The sequence below is a fragment of the Heterodontus francisci genome, chromosome 22, assembly GCF_036365525.1.
Source record: "Heterodontus francisci isolate sHetFra1 chromosome 22, sHetFra1.hap1, whole genome shotgun sequence".
NCBI classification, from domain to species: domain Eukaryota; kingdom Metazoa; phylum Chordata; class Chondrichthyes; order Heterodontiformes; family Heterodontidae; genus Heterodontus; species Heterodontus francisci.
This window is the reverse complement of record NC_090392.1, coordinates 52,005,106-52,028,629: the sequence shown is the minus strand read 5'-3', so window position 1 is coordinate 52,028,629 and position 23,524 is coordinate 52,005,106. Positions and strand designations below refer to the sequence as shown.

The 23,524-nt window shown below is 45.1% G+C and overlaps 1 protein-coding gene across 2 annotated transcripts in view; it reads right to left on the bottom strand.

Moving 5' to 3' along the window:
* The window catches only part of robo4 (roundabout, axon guidance receptor, homolog 4 (Drosophila)), a 160,462-nt gene that overhangs the window by 121,515 nt on the left and 15,423 nt on the right, over nucleotides 1–23,524 (bottom strand). The window contains exon 1 of one of the 2 annotated variants that reach the window (XM_068053836.1): nucleotides 15,655–16,152. The exons of the other annotated variant lie outside the window; for it this stretch is intronic. Coding sequence (XP_067909937.1) covers nucleotides 15,655–15,721 — 67 coding nt within the window. The 5' untranslated portion in view covers nucleotides 15,722–16,152. Of the gene's footprint in view, nucleotides 1–15,654; nucleotides 16,153–23,524 lie in introns of those variants that run through there. 2 annotated transcript variants of the gene reach the window in all.

The window sequence follows — 23,524 nt, the reverse complement described above, 5'->3', positions numbered from 1 at the left end:
ACCCATGTAGTGCATGAGAAACAGACGTAGCACTATTGATTTTCTAGACTAATCTTTCTTGGGCTGTGAGGCTGATTTAAGCACAGGGTCTCCCATAAGTTTTTCTGTCACGAAAATTCTGGCAAATTATTGGGAAATTGGAGCGTGGATAAAGGAGTTTCCATTCTATTCACTTATCAGGTGTCGACTTTGTTAGAATTTCCTGTTCTTTGACTTAACCCCTGCCTCAGACATCCTGCACAAGGATAGCAGTTCCTCAGGGACCACTTCCCTGTTTATCAAGGATTCTAATGTGAAAACTGTTTCCATGTTCAGTTACTGCAATGGAGCAAGGGGGAAGTAGATCAATATGAAAACTGGGCTATTTCTACAACGGACAGGAAGTCAGTGGGTGTAAGCATGGAGCCAGTGCCTGGCTATGGAAACAGAGCCAGTCCATTCTAAACAACTATTGAGGCTTGATGTCAGGATGTCTGCCTTTTTATTCTGCAGGGGCTCTGAAAAAGTGACGTTTCTGTTGGGATATTGTCTTTGAACGTAGAGGAACTGTTTAGTTTGGTTTATGCAGGTCATTGGTGCCAGACTTTGCTCCTATAAATGGTGGTAGTATCGCTCACCAACAACACTAGGTGAAAAGATATTTAAAGAATGTGTTCGACAGGCTAACAGAAATCACTAGCAAAAGGCTTCACTGGTGAAGCTGCAGATTTTCTAACTCATTACAGTGCATGTTTGTGTATCACATGCTCAAGAACAATGCCAGCAACAATCGGATTTTTGATGTTCTAGGAATAGTGGGCTGGGCAGTATTAATTTCTCTGTCCTAGTTGCCCTGAGAGAACCAAGAGTAATGTGGGAGTTGGATAAGTCAGTTAGGGGTTGGCACTTTCCCCTCCTTAAAGGGTATTAGTGAACCAGTTCGATTTTCACAACAATCCAGCCACATTCATTGTCATTTCCTGGTGCCAGTCCATGAATTACCAGATCACTGAATTCAGTTTCACAATTTGCTATGTTGGGATTTGAGCTCATAACCTCTGGGTTGCTAAGCTAGCTACTGTCACGATTCTTTTGGGCCTCCTTATCTCGAGAGACAATGGATACGCGCCTGGAGGTGGTCAGTGGTTTGTGAGGCAGCGCCTGGAGTGGCTATAAAGGCCAATTCTGGAGTGACAGGCTCTTCCACAGGTGCTGCAGAGAAATTTGTTTGTTGGGGCTGTTGCACAGTTGGCTCTCCCCTTGCGCCTCTGTCTTTTTTCCTGCCAACTACTAAGTCTCTTCGACTCGCCACAATTTAGCCCTGTCTTTATGGCTGCCCGCCAGCTCTGGCGAATGCTGGCAACTGACTCCCACGACTTGTGATCAATGTCACACGATTTCATGTCGCGTTTGCAGACGTCTTTATAACGGAGACATGGACGGCCGGTGGGTCTGATACCAGTGGCGAGCTCGCTGTACAATGTGTCTTTGGGGATCCTGCCATCTTCCATGCGGCTCACATGGCCAAGCCATCTCAAGCGCCGCTGACTCAGTAGTGTGTATAAGCTGGGGGTGTTGGCTGCTTCAAGGACTTCTGTGTTGGAGATATAGTCCTGCCACCTGATGCCAAGTATTCTCCGAAGGCAGCGAAGATGGAATGAATTGAGACGTCGCTCTTGGCTGGCATACGTTGTCCAGGCCTCGCTGCCGTAGAGCAAGGTACTGAGGACACAGGCCTGATACACTCGGACTTTTGTGTTCCGTGTCAGTGCGCCATTTTCCCACACTCTCTTGGCCAGTCTGGACATAGCAGTGGAAGCCTTACCCATGCGCTTGTTGATTTCTGCATCTAGAGACAGGTTACTGGTGATAGTTGAGCCTAGGTAGGTGAACTCTTGAACCACTTCCAGAGCGTGGTCGCCAATATTGATGGATGGAGCATTTCTGACATCCTGCCCCATGATGTTCGTTTTCTTGAGGCTGATGGTTAGGCCAAATTCATTGCAGGCAGACGCAAACCTGTCGATGAGACTCTGCAGGCATTCTTCAGTGTGAGATGTTAAAGCAGCATCGTCAGCAAAGAGGAGTTCTCTGATGAGGACTTTCCGTACTTTGGACTTCACTCTTAGACGGGCAAGGTTGAACAACCTGCCCCCTGATCTTGTGTGGAGGAAAATTCCTTCTTCAGAGGATTTGAACGCATGTGAAAGCAGCAGGGAGAAGAAAATCCCAAAAAGTGTGGGTGCGAGAACACAGCCCTGTTTCACACCACTCAGGATAGGAAAGGGCTCTGATGAGGAGCCACCATGTTGAATTGTGCCTTTCATATTGTCATGGAATGAGGTGATGATACTTAGTAGCTTTGGTGGACATCCGATCTTTTCTAGTAGTCTGAAGAGACCACGTCTGCTGACGAGGTCAAAGGCTTTGGTGAGATCAATGAAAGCAATGTAGAGGGGCATCTGTTGTTCACGGCATTTCTCCTGTATCTGACGAAGGGAGAACAGCATGTCAATAGTCGATCTCTCTGCACGAAAGCCACACTGTGCCTCAGGGTAGACGCGCTCGGCCAGCTTCTGGAGCCTGTTCAGAGCGACTCGAGCAAAGACTTTCCCCACTATGCTGAGCAGGCAGATTCCACAGTAGTTGTTGCAGTCACCGCGGTCACCTTTGTTTTTATAGAGGGTGATGATGTTGGCATCGCGCATGTCCTGGGGTACTGCTCCCTCGTCCCAGCACAGGCATAGCAGTTCATGTAGTGCTGAGAGTATAGCAGGCTTGGCACTCTTGATTATTTCAGGGGTAATGCTGTCCTTCCCAGGGGCTTTTCCGCTGGCTAGGGAATCAATGGCATCACTGAGTTCTGATTTGGTTGGCTGTATGTCCAGCTCATCCATGACTGGTAGAGGCTGGGCTGCATTGAGGGCAGTCTCAGTGACAGCATTCTCCCTGGAGTACAGTTCTAGGTAGTGCTCAACCCAGCGGTCCATCTGTTTGCGTTGGTCAGTGATTATGTCCCCCGATTTAGATTTGAGGGGGGTGATCTTCTTGATGGTTGGCCCAAGAGCTCTCTTCATGCCATCATACATTCCTCTGAAGTTTCCGGTGTCTGAGGCCAGCTGAATATGACTGCATAGGTGTCGCCAGTAGTCGTTTGCGCAACGCCTAGCTGTTCTTTGTGCAGTACTTCTGGCTGCTTTAAGTGCTGCGGATGTTAAATCGCTGGGGGCTTTCTTGTAGTTCAAAAGTGCAATGCGCTTAGCGGCTATGACAGGTTCCAGCTCTTCATTATGAGATTGAAACCAGTCTGCATTTCTCTTCGCACTTTTGCCGTAGGTGGTCAAAGCTGACTCATAGATGGCGTCTCTGATGTGGGCCCACTTGGTCTCAGCATCCCCTGTGGGAGTGTTTTGAAGGGCTGTTACAAGTGAATTTAGAAATTTTTGTAACAGCTGTGGGTGAGAAATTCTGCTCGTGTTGATGCGCGGGTGGCCCTTCTGCTTGGAATGATGCAACTTCTTTGGTCTGAGTCTAACCTTGCTGCACACCAGGGAGTGGTCGGTGTCGCAGTCCGCACTGTGGAAGCTGCGTGTGATTTGAACACTGTTTAAAGAGACTCGCCTTGTGACAATGAGGTCTAGCTGGTGCCAACGACGTGATCTTGGGTGCCTCCATGAAACCTGGTGACAGGGTTTAGTGTGAAAGAACGAGTTGGTGATGCAGAGGTTATGATAGGTACACAACTCAAGCAGTCTCTGTCCATTCTCATTCATCCTTCCAATGCCATAGCGCCCAAGGCAGGAGGGCCATGAGTCATGGTCGGCCCCAACCCTGGCATTAAAGTCCCCCAGCAGGAATAGGTGTTCGGTGTTGGGGATGCTGCTAATGATGTTATGGAGTTGTTCATAGAACTGGTCTTTAGCTTCAGGTGCGGAACAGAGTGTTGGAGCATAGATGCTGAGTAGGTGTACTGGACCAGAGGTGGTGAGCAGTCGGATGGACAGTATGCGTTCCGAGCCATTTGAGGGAGGCTCTATCATGCTGAGCAAGGAGTTTCTGATGGCGAAGCCCACTCCATGCTGTCTTGGTTCTTCAGGATCCCTACCCTGCCAGAAGAAGGTGTAGTCTTGCTCTGCTAGAGAGCCACTCGCGGGGAGGCGAGTCTCCTGAAGTGCTGCAATGTCCACATTGAATCTACTGAGCTCGTTGTTAATGATGGCGGTCTTCCGAGAATCGTTGATTTGTGTAAGGTCTTCCGACAGGCCAGGACACATAGTTCTGACGTTCCAGCTTGCAAAGCGAAGGGCTGGTACCTTCTTTCCATTTTTCATGTTGTTTGGTGCGGTGTATCAGTCCACCTTTCGGGCAATGACCCTGAGCTCCAAGCACCCATTGAAGCAGGCAGACTGTGGCGGGACAGAACCTTATTGACCGGGGGCTGCCCGGTTTGAGGCGGGCGGTAGCTGTCCAGTGAGGTGCAATGACCTCTCCCACCGACAAAGGCAACCCGTGGCGCCCAGTTTCTACGCCAATTTATCTGGACTTATAACCCGTAACTGCTGCCTTCCGTGTTGTTTTAGTCGCTGTGAGGCAACTATGGAGTGACCTCTCCATGGCGCATGCCTGGGCAAATTTATGGAGGTTGAGAGTTGCCCAGTCGTCAAAACCCCCCTCTCGGCCTTTCTGGTGGGGTCCAAAGGAGTGCAGGACACGACGTTTGGCACCAGTATGGCTGCAGGAACTGCCGGAAACATGCCAAAGGTGACACATGACCGCCTACGGGGTTCCGCTCCGGATTTTCTGTTAGGGTTTACTCCCTTAGCCTTGGTCTCTCCCGAGACGCCCACAAGGCAGTGGGGTTGTTGGGGCCCCTACACAGGTGTAGGATGGTGCCGGTGGGAGGAGGGGATGCAAGGGGGAGGGGTAGAGGGAGGGGGTGGGGGGGGGGTGCAGGGGAAGGGGGTGCGGGGTGAAGATGGTGCGAGGGGGGGGCGGGCTGGGACGGGGTTGTGAGGGGGTGAGCTGAGAGGGTGGAGCAGGGAAGGGGACGGGGGTGGGGGGGGTGGAAGGGGGGTAAAGGGGGGGGGGGGGAGGGGGGGTGGAATCTGGTGCAGGTAATAAGCCATTTCCTCAGTGCCCACCATCGACGTCCGGAAAGCTCATCCACGTCCTTCGGGAGGTGAAGCATCATTTGGCAGACTTAGAGGTGATTACATTTGCTAAGGGTTTTTTTTTTTGCAGTGGTTTAAATAAAGGCATGCAGCATTGCCGACAGTGCGCTGCAGATGCTCTCCGAGCCATCTCCCGCGGGCGCTTTGAAGTTGCGGCCGGGGGGGCCGTTCGTGGATGTTTTGGGTGTTCGGGGCACCTTTTCACAGGACTTCTCTCGGGTCCCGCAGCTCCTTCTTCACCTCAATTACATAACCATTTAACACCTATCCTGGTGATTGGTTTGCCTGTATTAATACCAGTATTAATATTAATACCCGTATTAATACTTTGCTATACCGGAGACAGATTCCAGTACTTCCTCAATGCCCATTCATGGACTTTCCAACATGGATTATAGGAGAATGGATAGCAGGAATCTTGGCTGACATTCCCCTCCCAGCCCAGGACACAATGATCGACCGGACTGACGACAGCAACCCTGGCTAGGATCAAACAACTCAGCTCAGACTAAGTAGCATTATTTGGATTAAACTTGTGCTTTTCAGGTGCAAGTCTCTCACACACAGTGTTTCTTTCTTCAGTTCGGTGTGCCCATTTGTTTACTTTCAGTCCCACAATTAGACCTCACGTAACTTTTTTTCTACCTTTTTTTTCGCATGATGGTCAAAGTGACCAAAGTGAACTAGGGAAAGAAGGAAGCTATTCGAACATTCAAGCTTTGTCCACCATTCAAATAGATCATGACTGCTCTATATCTCATCTCCATTAAACCACCTTGGTTCCATATCCTTTGGGGACAAGTCTTCAGGACCTCACTAAGAAAGAAGGAAACATTGTCTAGAATTCAGAGGTTTTGTGTTGAAGATGTAGGGAGGAAGTGGTTACAAAGTTCCATTTGTTCTCTTTTAGGTTGTGATTTTTTTTGTTAAACTTAATTTCTCACATGGCTGTCAGTCTTTTCTTAATTATTTGATCACCATTAGTGGATGGGGAAGAGGAGGACTGAGGGAGTAAGATCAGAGCCAGTGTGAACTGGGGTGCAAAGGGAGAGAAGCCAGTCTCCGTGACATAGTCATATCCTGTGCAAAGAATTTAACACTCAGATATAATCTAGTGCCTGTGCCGTCAGCTGCCAAGACCCTAAGCTCTGGAATTCCCACTCCACCTCTCTTTCCTTGTTTAAGACTCGTAAAACCTACCTCCTAGGTCAGAGGACCAAAAGGTTGGCCAAATATCTTCTTATGTAGCTCGGTGTCAAATTGTGTTTGATAATGTTCCTGTAACATACTTTGGGATGTTTTACTGCATTAAAGACACTATATAAATATAAGTTATTGTCGAGACTTTTCATCAGGTCACAGACCTGAAACATTAACTCTGTTTTTCGCTTCTCAAATGCCACATGACCTGCTGAGTATGTCCAGCATTTTCTGTGTTGTTTCTGATTTCCAGCATCCGCAGTATTTTCCTTTTGTCCATTGATCAAGTCAGACCTTGTTCTCATCTGATATCTACACACCTGTGTGTTCCAGCAGGAGCCACTGGCCTAGTGATCAGGAGTGCAAACCCTAATGTTTTTCCTTTCTAGTCCAGGTGTGCCAAAGCCAAATATTCAGTACCAGCTTTGTGGCTGTCCAGGGAAACAAGTGCCAATGGGAAACAAGAATTTGTCTAAGGATCAATGGGACTCCCACATTCACAGTCTCTGGGTCGCGATCAGATGTGCAGAACCTGGACGATTGTTTTTTTCCCTCTCTTCCAAGGCCAGGAAACCTCATGCCAACTGTAGCAGCTGTGCTGCTGGGCCAATCAAGTTGAACTATCTCAGGACCTGGAACCAAACCTGGAACCTTGCTGGATTGTACGACTTGAGCACACACTAAAGACCTGCTACCTGACCTGAACCCGACAACATGTGTCGGGTTCGGTTTGGGTCGGGTTGCACTTCTGGGTCCGGCACTGAGGCTCAGGTCGGGCCGGGTCGACACGCTCGATCATAGGCAAGTGGCTCCAATGTTAATGTAATTTTTGGACTAGAAACGTGGTTTTGTTACAGTTATTTTAAGCTTGTGCAGATCAGCAACAAAGTGAAAAACTGAAGGTAAGTTAACTGATGGTCGGGTCGGATCGGGCGCAGGAAAAAAAAAATGGAAGGACTCGAGCCGGGTCAGATGTGGTTCTGTCAGGCTCGGGTCGGGTTTTTTTTTTTGCAGACCCAAGCAGGCCTTTACCACACACTGGCTGATGCTACATTGTAATTCTTTTTTAATGATGTTGTCTATCTCAGGCATATACTGAAGTCTTCCTGAAAATGTGACGGTATCTTCACCCACCTCACACTCCCAATCCACTCAAAGGGAGTCTAGGTCACAGATAGGGAACCGTAGCTCCAAATCCCCGACCTGTGCTCCTTTCCCTGTTGGCAGTGCGAGCTGAATGAAGTTACCCTCTGACGCCTTCATGCCATAGTCACTCACACAGCATAGGGCTGAGTAATGTATAAAGCTCCCTGTGTGCAATGATTGGGAATTCAATGGTGTCAAAGCAGTTGTGCCAGTAAGATCACAATGCCATTCAGAAGCAGTAAAGCACTCATTAGCAAGTAAAATCGATAACAGCACTAAGCTAAGCAAAACTGGCCTTATTTCAGCCCAGGGGATTATGAACACGATTGCTTTACTGGTGGTTTGTGCACTGCATCCAATGCAAGGAAGATAGGTCAGTTCTTCACACAGGACAGCAGGACAGCTATTATACTCAGTGTAAGCTACCTGAGGCCATTAAAGCTAGCTTTGTTTTAACAACATCAAATAGCGACGTCAATCTCATAAACTTAGCTCCTGGCTCAGAGCCTAGTGGGACAGAAGCACTGGTCAGAGGTTGGGTTGTGATACTAAGGCCGAATTCTTCATTCCATGCTCCCAACTGAGGGTCTGGGCCTAGAAAAACTATAAGCATGATTTTTGACCCATGGCTAATAAATGAACGTCCCAAAAAATTTACCAGAACAAAATGGCAGCTGTAAACTCAAGGCACCATTTTCAGGAGAGGAGGAGAAAAGGGAGAAACATGAAGGAATTTGAGTGGCCAAGAAAAGGATCTTTTTGATTTTATTAATGGTGCCCTGCTTTGCACCTCAGTGCACTGAATTACCATTTTCTCCTTATTCCATTCTTTCACCTCCGCTGACTCCTGCCAAGATACAGTTCACCTGTGTCAGCTGTGGCTCAGTGGTAGCACTCTCACCTCTGAGTCAGAAGGTCAGAGATTAAAGTCCCTCTCCAGAAGCTCGAGAACAAAGTCTAGGCTAACTCTTCAGTGCAGCACTGAGGAAGTGCTGCATTGTTGGAGGTGCCGTCACTCGGATGAGACCGAGACCCCATTTACCCTCTCAGCTGGGCATAAAAGATCCCATGGCACTATTTTGAAAAAGAGCAGGGGAGCTCTCCCATGTGTCCTGGCCAATATTTATCTCACAACCAACACCAAAACAAATTATCTGCTCATTATCATATCCCTATACGTGGGAGCATGCTATGTGCACATTGGCTGCAGTGCTTCCTACATTACAACTGGCACCACACTTTAAAAAATACTTCATTGGCTGTAAAGGTCTTCGGCACATTCTGAAAGCTGCTGTATGAATGCATGCCTTTCTTTCTTTCTTGACCCTTCAGTATCTCCCCCAAATGCCAAACCCAGACAGCAACCATTAGTGGGACTATTTGACTGTGTGGGGAATTACTGCCGCAGTCGCTCAATAACAATCATGGGCAGGCACCCAGGCTGACATCAGCTAACTCAGTAAAGTTCAGAGATTGAATCGGAGAACTTCCTTGTCTGTGTGGCTCAGTACCACACATGGCAACATAGTCACCCAGCAAACAATCAGAGATTGCTTTTTAATCTTAGCTTGGTACTTCTCCTGGCTCGTATAGTAATAACTGTTTACTAGCACAGAAGACAGATTGTTGTCCAGGTGTACACATGATCACTGCATTCCAAAACAGAACAGAAATCACAAGACAGCATTAAAATAACAATTACTAAAGAACTTAGAAAGATGCAATTACAGTAAATGCTTGCTGGTAATTCTGGAACTTGTGGTTAAAATTAGACCTCAGAGGGGAAAAGTGGGTGCAAAGAGGTCGACATTAAGAGGCAGACATCCCACATCCAAACAGTGTCAAAAACACGGTGGACTCCATATTGGTTTGGTCACTGAAGAGGTGCCCCTTATAACCACCTAAAATAGGCATTAGCTCCTTTGGATATACTTATGTTCTTACATCACTGAAAGTATTTAAAGAGGAGGTAAATAGATTTTTGAAATATCGGGGAATTGAGGGCTATGAGGAGCTGGCACGAAAGAGGAGTTGAGGTCTGAGGCACATCAGCCACGATCTTATTGGATGGCGGGGCAGGCATGAGGGGCCGAATGGCCGCCTCCTGCTCCTATTTCTTATGTTCCTATGTCCTTCAGATAATATATTTGGGATAATAAAACAGGAAGTGCTGGAAATACTCAGCAGGCCTGGCAGCATCTGTGGAGAGCGAAACAGAGTTAACGTTTCAGGTCTGTGACCTTTCTTTGGATGAAAGGTCACAGACCCAAAACATTAACTTTTGTTTCTTTCTCCACAGATGCTGCCAGGCCTGCTGAGTATTTCCAGCACTTTCTGTTTTTATTTCAGATTTCCAACATCTACAGTATTTGTTTCTATTTTAGGATGTTGTTTTTTTTTATTTATTCACGGGATGTGGGCGTCGCTGGCCAGGCCAGCATTTATTGCCCATCCCTAATTGCCCTTGAGAAGGTGGTGGTGAGCTGCCTTCTTGAACTGCTGCAGTCCATGTGGGGTAGGTACACCCACAGTGCTGTTAGGAAGGGAGTTCCAGGATTTTGACCCAGCGACAGTGAAGGAACGGTGATATAGTTCCAAGTCAGGATGGTGTGTGACTTGGAGGGGAACTTGCAGGTGGTGGCATTCCCACGTATTTGCTGCCCTTGTCCTTCTAGTTGGTAGAGGTCGCGGGTTTGGAAGGTGCTGTCTAAGGAGCCTTGGTGCATTGCTGCAGTGCATCTTGTAGATGGTACACACTGCTGCCACTGTGCGTCGGTGGTGGAGGGAGTGAATGTTTGTAGATGGGGTGCCAATCAAGCGGGCCGCTTTGTCCTGGATGGTGTCGAGCTTCTTGAGTGTTGTTGGAGCTGCACCCATCCAGGCAAGTGGAGAGTATTCCATCACACTCCTGACTTGTGCCTTGTAGATTGTGGACAGGCTTTGGGGAGTCAGGAGGTGAGTTACTCGCCTCAGGATTCCTAGCTTCTGACCTGCTCTTGTAGCCACGGTATTTATATGGCTACTCCAGTTCAGTTTTCGGTCAATGGTTGAATTGAATGCAGCTGGCATTGGGCCTGCTGCATTTGGATTACCTGGTCTATGTGCGGCCTAACCAATGGTCCTTGACGGATGTTCAAAATTGTTCTTAGCTTGGAAGATCTTCTATAGACAAATCTTCCAGGATAAGGCTGTGCAAATTCTCCTTGATCCATGAGGCTACTTGGTGGAAACCACCAGAACGTTAATCTGTACACTTTGTGTATGCATCCCAGTGCCGTATCCCGCCTCTCTGAGCACCTGCATTACACCATCCCTTAATTACCATCTGCCAGATCAGTTGAGCATCAGTCTATCCTTATACTTAGAACATTTAACAAACGGATAATTAGCCAGCTCTTAGCTGCCTGTAATGTCAATGAGTTATTAAGTAATTTTTGCTGGCAGCCATTCCATGTCTCAATGGGAAAAATACTTTTTCTAATCTCTCATTTCATTTCAGATTCCTACCTTTATGTTTACATTTTCTAACTCTGCAATCGCAGTGCAAGTTAAATAGCTTGCTTGATCTACATTATTCACTTCTCTAATCATTACGATTAATCCAGGTTAATTGGATTACACTCCTTCAATGTTTTTGTTGTTAACTCAGAGCCATATCAACCCAGATGTTCTAAGGTTCAAACCCTAGTCTGGCTGAATCACTAGACCTCAGCCAAGGTTGCAGTCGCGGCCAAAGTTAGCTCCAGTGCCACTGGCTACCAGGTGTCCTAATACTTGATTATTATCTATTGACTCCTGCTGCACAGTTCGCATGTATAGGTATCAAGTACAGACAACAATTCCTGAGCCAGCCCATTAATGGCTGGACGTCATGAGATGACATCAACAATCAGGGAAATAATGATGCTGCAGCAAAAGGTCACTAACAAGGACCAGGACCTTTCTCTGATGAAAAACCCCTCTTGCTAAAGTACTTCAGAGTTCCCTGCACCCACTGGGCGAGTAATAACTTCCTCAAAGCATTTGCAGTCCCTTCCCTCTCCTTCCCCACACTTGGTGTCCATTGTATCCCTTCCCTCCTTATTGTAAAGTGCTCAGACACATCCTTCTGCAGGCAAGGAATGTATATAATTGCAAATTGTTATTATGACAGGCTCCCAGGCCTCTTCGAATGATACCAAAGCTTTATCCACAGTGCAAATATGAGCACGGTACTCAGTGTTACAACCAGGTGAGAAAGGGGTTTAAGGTTCCCTCTCAGCCTTCACCTGGTCTTACCATAACAGGGTTTAATTTTAAACACACTGTTTTTAGCTCCCCCTTGGTGACTCCTTGTTCACTGCTTTCCAATTATAAGGCAAAGAAACCAGCACAAACAGGTTTTCTTAGGTTTAAAAAAGGTTGAAATTTATTAAACTTAAACTCTAATTCAGTTAACGCCTACGGATACACAATGTGCCCACATTAGTATGCATACGGGATACACACACGCAGATAGAGACAAAAAAGAGCAGAAGAAATAAAGTGGAAAAGTTTGAGGCAATATCTGAAGATGGTTTTGGTTACAGTTCTTCGATCTCGATGTAGAGTCCTTGATTGTAAGTAGGTCTCGCTTTTCGTTGGGGCCTAGTATTCTTCTTAAACCTCGTTCAATGTAGGAGACATTTCTCTTTTGAGGTTCACGTGTCCTCAGTAGGTCCAGAGGCTTGTGAGAAATATTTGGAAGCAGACAGGAGAAGTCTTCTCAGTCCGGGAGCAAACAGTCTTTCTCAGTTCAACCTGTTGGTACAATTCAAAAAAAAACTCAGGTTGCCCAGCAGGTTAGTCATGTGACTAGCTTGTTTGACCACGTCTGTTTGTGGATTCGGCCATCTTAGCCGTCATCCTGTAATGTGAGCTTCCTCACCTTCAATATCTGGTGATCAAAGTCCATTGTGGGTTGAATGTGTCAGGGAATGGTCCTTTGTCTCCACAAGCACCATCTGTTCGTATGTAAATGTTTTTTCCAGCCACGGCTGATCTGTTTAACAAGTCATTTCCTCACTCCAGCAACAGTTTAAAATCAATGTTCATATGACAAAATTAATATGCCTCATTCTTGGCAGGTGGGAGGTCTGCATGACATCAGTGTGCATGTAATTGCTTAACAGATGTTTTCCAACAGCTATGTGTTTCCCTTCATCCCTGCAGGAACAGACCTGACTTCTACACTGAATCATTCTCTGGCACTGAATGAAGACTCATCATGCGCATTCTGTAAGTTATATTTTACAAACAAAATCATTGGCAAGGGGTCTCCTAAAGGATCCTGCCACTTTGATTTGCACCCAGGAATCCTGGCGCTACCTGTGTAGCCTGGCTACATCTCCTATGCCAGTACATACCACCAGCTGTATATAGCCAACTGACAGCAGAGTGAGCTGAATGGGTGAACATAACCAATAAGACCCAGACTGCATCTCCTGCTACACCTGACCTCAGCAGCTGGTAGGATCAATCATTTGAGTCTGCCCTAAATCTGCCACTCATAATTAAGAACTATGCGAACAAAAGCTCTTTAGAATTCTGAGGTAAAAATCCTATAAACATAAACCAGACACAGGCGCCAAGGACAGCTGCACTGTCAGAAGAACCACACTTCAGTTAGGATATTAAACTAAGGTCCCATCTCTTGTTTGGTGGATGTTAAAGGTCCCATGGCACACTTAGAAGAGGAGCAGGGAGTTCTTCCAGTGTCCTGGGGAACATTCCTCACTCAGCCATGCATTCTTGCTGGTGCCATGTTCCTGGTACAGAATAGCCATTTAATTTGCCTACACCGTGCTCCAAAAAACTAATCTACTGCATATATCACTGAGATATTTTGATACTATGGTAAGGAAATATATAACTCATAGAATCATAAGGCACAGCAGCAGGCCATTCTGCCCCTTGTGCCTGTGCTGGTTCTTTGAAAGAGCTATTCAATTAGTCCCAATCCCCTGCTCTTTCCCATCATCCTTCACTTTCTTGTTTTCAATGATATATCGCATTCCCTTCTGAAAGTTATTATTGAATCTGATTGCAACAGCGTTTTAGGCAGTGCATCCCAGAACATAACTCACTGCATAAAAAAAAACTCCAAAATGCCTAGTACAATATTTTTTTGGGGGGGCGGCACAGTGGTGCAGTGGTTAGCACTGCAGCCTCACAGCTCCAGCGACCTGGGTTCAGTTCTGGGTACTGCCTGTGTGGAGTTTGCAAGTTCTCCCTGTGACCACGTGGGTTTCGTCGGGTGCTCTGGTTTCCTCCCACAGCCAAAGACTTGCAGGTTGATAGGTAAATTGGCCATTGTAAATTGCCCCTAGTGTAGGTAGGTGGTAGGAGAATTGAGGGAAGGTGGGGATGTGGTAGGGAATATGGGATTAATGTAGGATTAGGAAAAATGGGTGTTTGATGGTCGGCACAGACTCGGTGGGCTGAAGGGCCTGTTTCAGTGCTGTATCTCTCTATGACTCTAATATGATGCTTTATGTCACTGAAATGTTTCAAGTAATGTGCTTTTGAAGTGAAGTCACTATTGATAAGTAAGTAATATGCCATTCCCCATCAATACCAATCAAATGAGTAACCAGTTAATCTGTTTTCTTTGAGATTTCTGCACTCTTCTAATTCTGACCTCTTGCACACTCTGATTTTCATAGCTCCACCATTGGCAGCCATGCTTTCAGCTGCCTAGGCCTGAAGCTCTGGAATTTCCTCCTATAATATTCTCCTTAAAACGTCCCTCTTTGACCAATATTTTCTTAATACTATTGTTTCCTTATGTGGCTTGGTGTCAAATGTTGTTTGATGGCATTCCTGCGAAGCACCTGCGGACATTTTACTATGTTACAGGCGCTATATAAGTGCAAGTTGTTGTGATCCGTTAAGAAAGTAACAGGCGCAGCACCGCCAAGCACTTTCCGGCAGGATTGAAGAAGAGTGGAGAACCATCTGATCTCTCTTCTTTCCAGACGGTCCTGAGGCCAATTCTAGTGACCCACTGCCAACCAAATCAAAGATCAGCACAAACCGAAGATTGAACCCAAGCCCTTCCTGTGCATTTACCAACTGAGGAGAGGCTAGCAGCAAAGCATTAATAAATAACAAGAAGAAATAGAGACTGGCTCCTTTACATGACACAAATCATCAGAGAGAGAATCGTAAGGTATAAGTTCATAATTTTGGCATGGAATAGTATTGGGGATGGAGAGAAAAGAGGCATTGTAATTAAATTCTGACTAAACGTGTAACTTGTTTCCAAAAGTGCAATGGAAATCAAACAAAATAAGATGTTTTTTAAAATGTAAATTGATTTAATTACAGGTTTGTTCGGGCTCCTGTTAGTGCCTGTATTTATGTGTGTGGAATCTGTTGTGTCGGGATCAGCACCTGAGGCAGATGCCATTTCAAATGGACCTGTTGAGATTGCCACATCCCTAATCAAAGATCTCTGGCTAGAAGCTATTGTATTTATGAATCAAAGGCACACACTACATACTTCTTAAACTATCCCACCCTCTTCACAATGACTTACAACTTTGCACCAAAAATACACAAAAGGCTCATTTCAACAGCTTCAAAGCAATATTTACGGAACCTGAGATTTGTTTACACGAACTAGTTTTTTTGCTCTGTACAACTTTTATCTCATCCCATTAACAATCTCTTTCAGAAACAGAGTGCACGCGATTTAAGATTGGGGACCTACAGCAGACATCAAATTATTTAAAGGGCAGATTCTTCAACAAACAAATTAAGTTAGATGGCCTCATAAATCCCAAGAATTTCATTTTTCTCGTTCCCAGTAAAACTGGAGGAAAGACAAACAAAAAATGAATGGGAATTCTCCCGTGAAGATATTAAATAGAAAATACACAAACCTGACCCGCTAATTGGGGAGACGGTCGAATTTATAAAGTACAACACAGTGAAGTTAGATCTTAAAACATTTGTATGCAGTTTTAAAATCAATGTTTCTCTATGTAACAAATGCAAGAGTGGTTTCAATTTTTAAAATGTCTTCATTCTGCAATTCCTAAAATTGTATTTAAAACTCTAAACAAATCTGAAATAACAACAGACATGTTACTTACTGTGCAAAAGTTAGAACAAAGTTTCCAAACTTTCCGCTTACCGTCCAAGAAAAAGAAAAGTTTCCAACAGATCAGGACCCTGAGGACCAGAGTTGCCCTGGGCTCCATCCGCTTTTCTCACCGAGCATCCGAAAGAGGAGCAGCACCGCCAGAGGAAAAAAATCGCACTAACTCAACAAACTACAAACTCCCAGAAAACTTTTGTAAGCTCTCAGAAAATGTTTCAGTGCTGCTCCCACCCCTCAAATCTCCAGCATCCCTTCTTCTTCGCCGAATCTGTTTAAATCCCGGTTCCTGCTTTGCTGTGGTTTCTTTGAAGTTTCTTGCAGCTCAGCCCTTTGCTTGATCTGTGTTTTGCTTTCCCTCCTCCCCTTTGGTTAGTTAGGTTTCTTTAACCGCCCGATGCCATTTCACCCTGGGTGCAGATTCTGGGACCCGCATCGACAGCCCCCTATCACACTGCTCTCTCACCAGCATGGTCCCGCCCTGTCATTTAACTCTTTCAAAGCTGCACATGGTCGTATTACTACGACCTGCCAGCGTTCAGGTCAAATGGTTGCAGTTAGCTCCCCTTACAAATCATGTCTTCGCAGTGAGGGAGTCCAGATTCCAGGACTGAGGAAATAACCCAGGCTAACTTTAGTGGAGTACTAAAGGAGTGTTGCATTGTCAGAAGTGTAGAATACAGATGATGGGCTGAAAGGGGATCTATCTGTTTAGGTATGTATTAAGAACTCAGGTCACTATTTGAAGGATAGCAGTGAGTTCTCTGCTTTGGCCCAAAATTCTCCATTAATGAGCGCCACCAAAAACAGATTAACTAGTTATTCTGGAAGCAAAATACTGCGGATGTTGGAAATCTGAAATAAAAACAGAAAGTGCTGGAAATACTCAGCAGGTCTGGCAGCATCTGTGGAGAGTGAAAGAGTTAGCATTTCAGGTCTGTGAACTTTAAATGTCACTGACCTGAAACGTTAACTCTGTTTCTCTCTCCACAGATGCTGCCAGGCCTGCTGAGTATTTCCAGCACTTTCTGTTCTTAACTAGTCATTCTTCTGTTTGTGGGATCTTGCTGTGCACAAACTAGCTGCTGCATTTGCCTACATAGCAACAGTGACTGCACTCCAAAAGTAATTGATTCGCTGTGAAGTACTTTGGGGCAATTGAGAAGATGACAAGCTGCTATGTAAACATTAAGTCCTTTCCATCATTACCCTTAAAGAAGACATCTCATTAAGAGAATCCTCCCAATAGTGCTACCTCAGGGGCAGATATCACCATCAGCATGTACTGCTTGATATCTGTAGCCCTAAACAGGTAGTCTTGCCAATGTCAGTTGGCACTTTTAGATTTGGCAAGGGCAGCCAAAGACATACTGAATCCAGTTACAGTCAGCAACACTGGGCAGTATAAATGGCTGCTGCAGCACAAACCAGCCACATTGTAAAATCATGGCTCTAGCAAACTGTTGGTGACCTTCTGTCTGATGATGTTCCTATGAAGCACCTTGGGTTGCTTTTACTACGTTAAAGGCACTATATAAGTGCAAGTAGTTGTTGTTGTACTGAGCTACATGTGAAGCCGCCATCCCCTGTGCTCACAGTCCTCTCTCCGATCTCTGCATTCCACAACAGAGCCCTGCAAACCCATGCAGTCTGGTATCTAATGGCAAACATAAATGGGGAGAGCAGTGCACAGAGGTCACTCAACCCAGCAGGGTCAACTTCATGAGTCATCCGTCCTTTTTATTGTTGCTCCCAGCTGCATTCTGCTGCTGTAATATCGCTCAGTATTTGAAGGAAAAAATACATCTTCCATCAATAAACCATTCAAACATTGGCTACAAAGAAGGGAGATATAATCCAGGTCAAAATGTGTCGGGAAGAATGCAATACCGCTCTATTCACCTCCACCTCCATCTCCCTCCCAGCCTACCTACCTAATGAATCTGCTTTATATTCTGTATATCTGCAAAGTAGGTTTTAGTTAACCTTAGCTCAGTGGTAGAACTCATGTCTCTCACTTAGAAGTTTTTGATTTCAAACCCTCTTTCAGAGACTTGAGTGCATATCAGGGGGACACTTCAGTGCAGTACTGAGGGAGTGCTGCACTAGTGGGCTTGCCATCTTTTGGATGAGACATTAAACTGAGGCTCAATCTATCCTCTCAGGTCACAGTAAAAGATCCCATGGCACTATTCAGAGAAGAGCAGGAATGTTCTCCCAGTGTCCTGGCTAACATTTATCCCTCAGCCAACACCAAAAAAACTGATTATCTGGTTATATATCTCATTGTTGTTTGAGGGATCTTACTATTTGCAAATTGACTGCTGCATTTCCCATATTACAATAATGACTACACTTCAAACTACTAAATTAACTGTAAAGCACTTTGGTACGACCTGAAGTGTGACAGGTGCTATATAAATTCAAGTTCTTTCTTTCTTTGAGCAGGTGATTTTCTATCAATCAGATCTATTTAGAAACCTAATACAAAAGCAAAATACTGCAGATGCTGGAAATACTCAGCAGGTCAGGCAGCAACTGTGGATAGAAAAACAGAGTTAACGTCTCACGTCTGTGACCTTTCATCAGTTCAAACTCTGTTTTTCTCTCCAAAGATGCTGCCTGACCTGCTGTGTATTTCTAGCATTTTCTGTTTCCATTCAGAAACCATCATTTTCATTGCAAAATTATATGGCAGTGAAATATGAGATAAAAAGAGAAAAATACAAGCATTTGTATAGCACATTGTCATGTCATTGAAACATATGAAGTGCTTTACACAGTGAGTTAGTTTTGGGATGCAGTAGGTTGGAAAATATGGAAGCTATTTCGCACTTGTGACAGCAAAAAGATAAATGGCTAGTCAACCTTTATTTAATGTGTCGTATTCACAGGAAGTGTAGCAATGGAAATATAAAATAAACCGAAGAGTTATATAAAGAAAGAACAATTTAAAAAGATTAGTCGACTTACCTTCAACAAGATGGAGGTCAAAGTAACATGACACATACCGTCTCCTGAACTGAAATACACATTCATGTCTGCTAGAACTGAAACTCATTAACCCTAACTACATTGAAATTAAACACCTCATCACACATAGATGTGACTATCCACAAAGTGAACTAAAACAAAGGCATTATCAGACACTCCGTCTCCAACTACAATAAAGTGTGAACATCCCTCATCTTAAAGTGGATAAGACACCAGGACTGGATGAGATGCATCCAAGAGGAAGTGAGGGTGGAAATTGCGGAGGCAGTGGCCATAATTTTTCAGTCTTCCTTAGACTCGGGGGTGGTGACAGAGGACTGGAGAATTGCAAACATTACACCCTTGTTCAAAAAAATTTGTAAAGATAAGCCCAACAACTACAGGTCAGTTAGTTTAACTTTGGTGGTAGGGAAACTTCCACAAAGAATATTTTGGGACAAAATTAATAGCCACATGGACAAATGCTGGTTAATTGAAGAAAGTCAGCATGGATTTCTTAAGGGAAAATCATGTTTAAATAACTTACTGGAGTTTTTTGAGGAGGTAATGGAAAGGGTTGATGTAGGCTTTGCTATTGATGTGGTGTACATGGACTTTCAAAAGGCATTTGATATAGTGCCACACAACAAACTTGTGAGCAAAGTTATAGCTCATGGAATAAAAGGGATGGTAGCAACAGGATATGGAATTGGCTGAATGATAGGAAACAAAGATTAATGGATATTTTTTGGGCTGGAGGAAGGTTTATAGTGGAGTTCCCCAGGGGTCAGTGTTGGGATCCTTATTTTTCCTGATATATATTAATGACCTAGACCATGGTGTACATGGCACAATTTCAAAGGTTGCCGATGATACGAAACTTGGAAGCATTGTGAACTGTGAGGAGGATAATGTGGAACTGCAAAAGGACGTAGACAAGTTGGTGGAATGGGCAGACAGGTGGCTGATGAAGTTCAATGCAGAGAAATGAGAAGTGACACCGTTTGGTAGGAAGAATATGGTGAGACAATATAAAATAAAGGGCACAATTCTAAAGTGGATGCAGGAGCAGAATGACCTGGGTATATATGTGCATAAAGCTGAAGGCACTGGATACTGCAAAGGCTATGGGCCCTGACAACATTCCGGCAATAGTACTAAGGACTTGTACTCCAGAACTAGCCACACCCCTATCCAAGCTGTTCCAGTATCGCTACAATACCGGCATCTACCCAGCAATGTGGAAAGTACCCAGGTACATCCTGTACACAAAAAGCAGGATAAATCCGACTGAACCAATTACCACCCTTTCAGTCTGCTCCCGATCATCAGCAAAGTGATAGAAGTGGTAGTCAACAATGCTATCAAGCCACACTTGCTCAGCAATAACTTGCTCACTGATGCTCAGTTTGGGTTCTGCCAGGGCCAGTCAGCTCCTGAACTCATTACAGCCTTTGTCCAAACATGGACAAAAGAGCTGAACTCCAGAGGTGAGAGTGACTGCACTTGACATCAAGGCAGCACTTGACCGAGTATGGCATCAAGGAGCCCTAGCAAAACAAGAGTCAATGGGAATCAGGGGCAAACTCTCTGCTGGTTGGAGTCATACCTAGCACAAAGGAAGATGGTTGTGGTTGTGGTTGTTGCAGGTCAATCATCTCAGTCCCAGGACATTACTGCAGGAGTTCCTCAGGGTGGTGTCCTAGGCCCAATCGTCTTCAGCTGCTTCATCAATGATCTTCCTTCCATCATAAGTGTAGAAGTGGGGATGTTCACTGATGATTGCACAATGTTCAGCACCATTCGCGACTCCTCAGATACTGAAGCAGTCCATGTCCATATGCAGCAAGACCTGGACAACATCCAGGCTTGGGCTGCTATGTGGCAAGTAACATTTGCGTCATACAAAAACCAGGAAATGACCATCTACAAGATGCACTGCAGCAACTCACCAAGGCTCCTTCAACAGCACCTTCCAAACCGTGACCTCTACCACCTAGAAGGGCAAGGGCAGCAGATGCATGAGAACACCACCACCTGCAAGTTCCCCGCCAAGTCACACACCGTCCTGACTTGGAACTATATCACCGTTCCTTCACTGTTGCTGGGTCAAGATCCTGGAACTCCCTTCCTAGCAGCACTATTGGTGTACCTACACCCCAAGGACTGCAGTGGTTCAAGAAGGCAGCTCACCACCACCTTCTCAAGGGCAATTAGGGATGAGCAATAAATGCTGGCATAGCCAGCAATGCCCACATCCCCCAAATGAATTTTTAAAAAGTAATTGAAGGTGGCAGGACAGGTTGAGAGAGTGGTTAATAAAGCATATCGTATCCTACGCTTTATTCACTGGGTCATAACGTACAAGAGCAAAGAACTTATATAAGACACTAATTCAGCCTCAGCTGGAGTATTTGTCCAGTTCTGAGCGCCACACTTTCGGAAAAACATGAGAGCATTGGAGAGAGAACAGAAAAGATTCGCGAGAATGGTTCCAGGATGAGGAACTTCAGTTATGAAGATAGATTGGAGAAGTTAGGACTAGTTAGGCCAAGAGGTGATTTGATAGAGGTATTCAAAATCATGAGGGCTCTGGACAGAGTAGATAGAGAGAAACTGTTCCCACTTGTGAAAGGATCCAGAACGAGAGGGCACAGATTTAAAGTAATGGGTAAGAGAAGCAAAAACAACATGAGGAAAAACTTTTTCACACAGCAAATGGTTAAGGTCTGGAATGTGCTGCCTGAGAGCGTGGTGGAGGCAGGTTCAATTTAAACGTTCATAAGGGAATTAGACTGTTACATGAAAAGGAAGAATGTGCAGGGTTACGGGGAGAAGGCGGGGGAATGATGCTAAGTGAAATGCCCTATCAGAGAGCCAGTATGGACACGATGGGCTGAATGGCCTCCTTCTGCACTGTAACAATTCTGTGATTCTGTGAAAATGGGCTGCGATCAGAAGTCATTGTAAAGCCCCTCAGGAACCGAAAGCCTAAAGTCACATGGGCGAAACAAACATTTTATGAATTTACCTTTAATGGTAACCTTTTTGAAGAAAAAAAGTCAGTCATTAGTCATCAAATTATTAAAACAGCAGTCTGAGATCACCAGCCACAGAAAGAACATCAAAAGCCATCGTGAATTCCAGAGAGAGAGAGAGATATCAATTCCAACTAAGACAGTTGAACCAGGCTGAGATGAGTTGACAACTAACTGCAGCAGAGAAATAAGAGAGTGCCATTTTAACAACTCCTCCACCTGTGAAAATTGATCTAAGAAATACCAGCACCGTCTTCAAACTGAGGTGTCGACTGCCAGAAGACTTCAGCAACCCAGCAAGGGTAAGACAGCCAGCAAACAGGCCTGTAACTTTAAAACTTACCTTCCAATAGAATCCCACAGGTTTTCCTGAAAACAGCAGACTTTTACACCTTGAACTCTTAATGCCTCTTACCCTTTACCTTCTTTCTATTTTTTCTTGAGTGTGCATGGGTGGTGTTGCAAACATTTCAGGTAATCATGTTCAATAAATATTTAAATGTCTTTAAAACCTGTCACCGTCTGTTTATTTGGCCAATAAAATGTAGGGGCTGAACGACTAGTTTAAACAAAAACAATCTCTGATCAGTTGGGAGGTGACCAGTGGAAACCAGCTATACCATTTCCCACCTGTCCATAACAAATGATGTTGGTTGATGGAGAAATATTTGGCCAAGACACTGGGAGAACCTCCTGCTCATTCACCCGACCAGGCTGATGGTACTTGCCCAGTTTCTTATCCAAAGGATAACATTTTCAACAATATGTAAACCAAGATTATAATATCAAATCCTAGTACTTGGTTTGCTTTTTTAACAACCTGTGTCACTATTTTTAGTGATTTTTATAATTGAATTCCTAGATCCCAATGCTCCTCTTCCTCATTTAGGTTCTTATTTTCCAATATATGACCTCCTTATTTTTCTTACCAAAAGGTAACACATCACACTTATCTATGTTGAAATTCAATTGCCAATTATATGCGCATTCTGCAAGGTTATTACTGTCTTCTTATAATTTGTAATTTGTTGCAGTTCTCCTCTGTATTGACTGGCCAACCACCAAGCATAGCAACGCCCCCCCCCCCCCATACCACCCACCCCCCCCACCCCCCCTCCACCACCTCCCACCCCCGATTTGGTGTTGGTTGCAAATTTAGAAATTGTGTTTTTGATTCCAAAGTCAAAATCATTAATATAAATTGTGACCAACAGTGTTCCCAGCATTGATCCTTGTGGGACCCCACTTCCTACCTTGTATTGCTTAAAAACAATTTGGGCCAGATCTTGTGCTCAGCCAAAAGACGGGTTTCGTGGCAGCGGGGCCGGAGAATCGAAGTGGAACCGCCCGCCACGGAACAATGCTGGGATTCCCGGTTCCGATCTTCCTGGGGGTGGGATAGGCCGATGATGACCATCCCGGCCAGAGGCCAATTGAGGCCCTTATGTGGCCAATTACGGCCTCTTCCCGCCGCAACTTGGATCTTACCAGCCCTGATTTGGTGGCTGGAGACACTATGACCCATTTGAACAAGTGTTTTTCCCAGAGCCCCTGGAAGCAGACATGTCACAGCAGCAATATAGAGACTTCTGGTCTCAGGAATATTTTCTGTTCTATGAGCATAAGAACATAAGAAATAAAAGTAGGAGTAGGCCATTTGGCCCCTCGAGCCTGCTCCACCATTCAATAAGATCATGGCTGATCTGATTGTGGCCTTAACTCCACTTTCCTGCCTGACTGCACCCCCCATCCCCCATAACTCCTTTGTAAATCAAAAATCTGTCTAACTCAGCCTTGAATATATTCAATGGCCCAGCCTCCACTGCTCTCTTGGGTACAGAATTCCAAAGATTAACAACCCTCTGAGAGAAGTAATTTCGCTTCATCTCCATCTT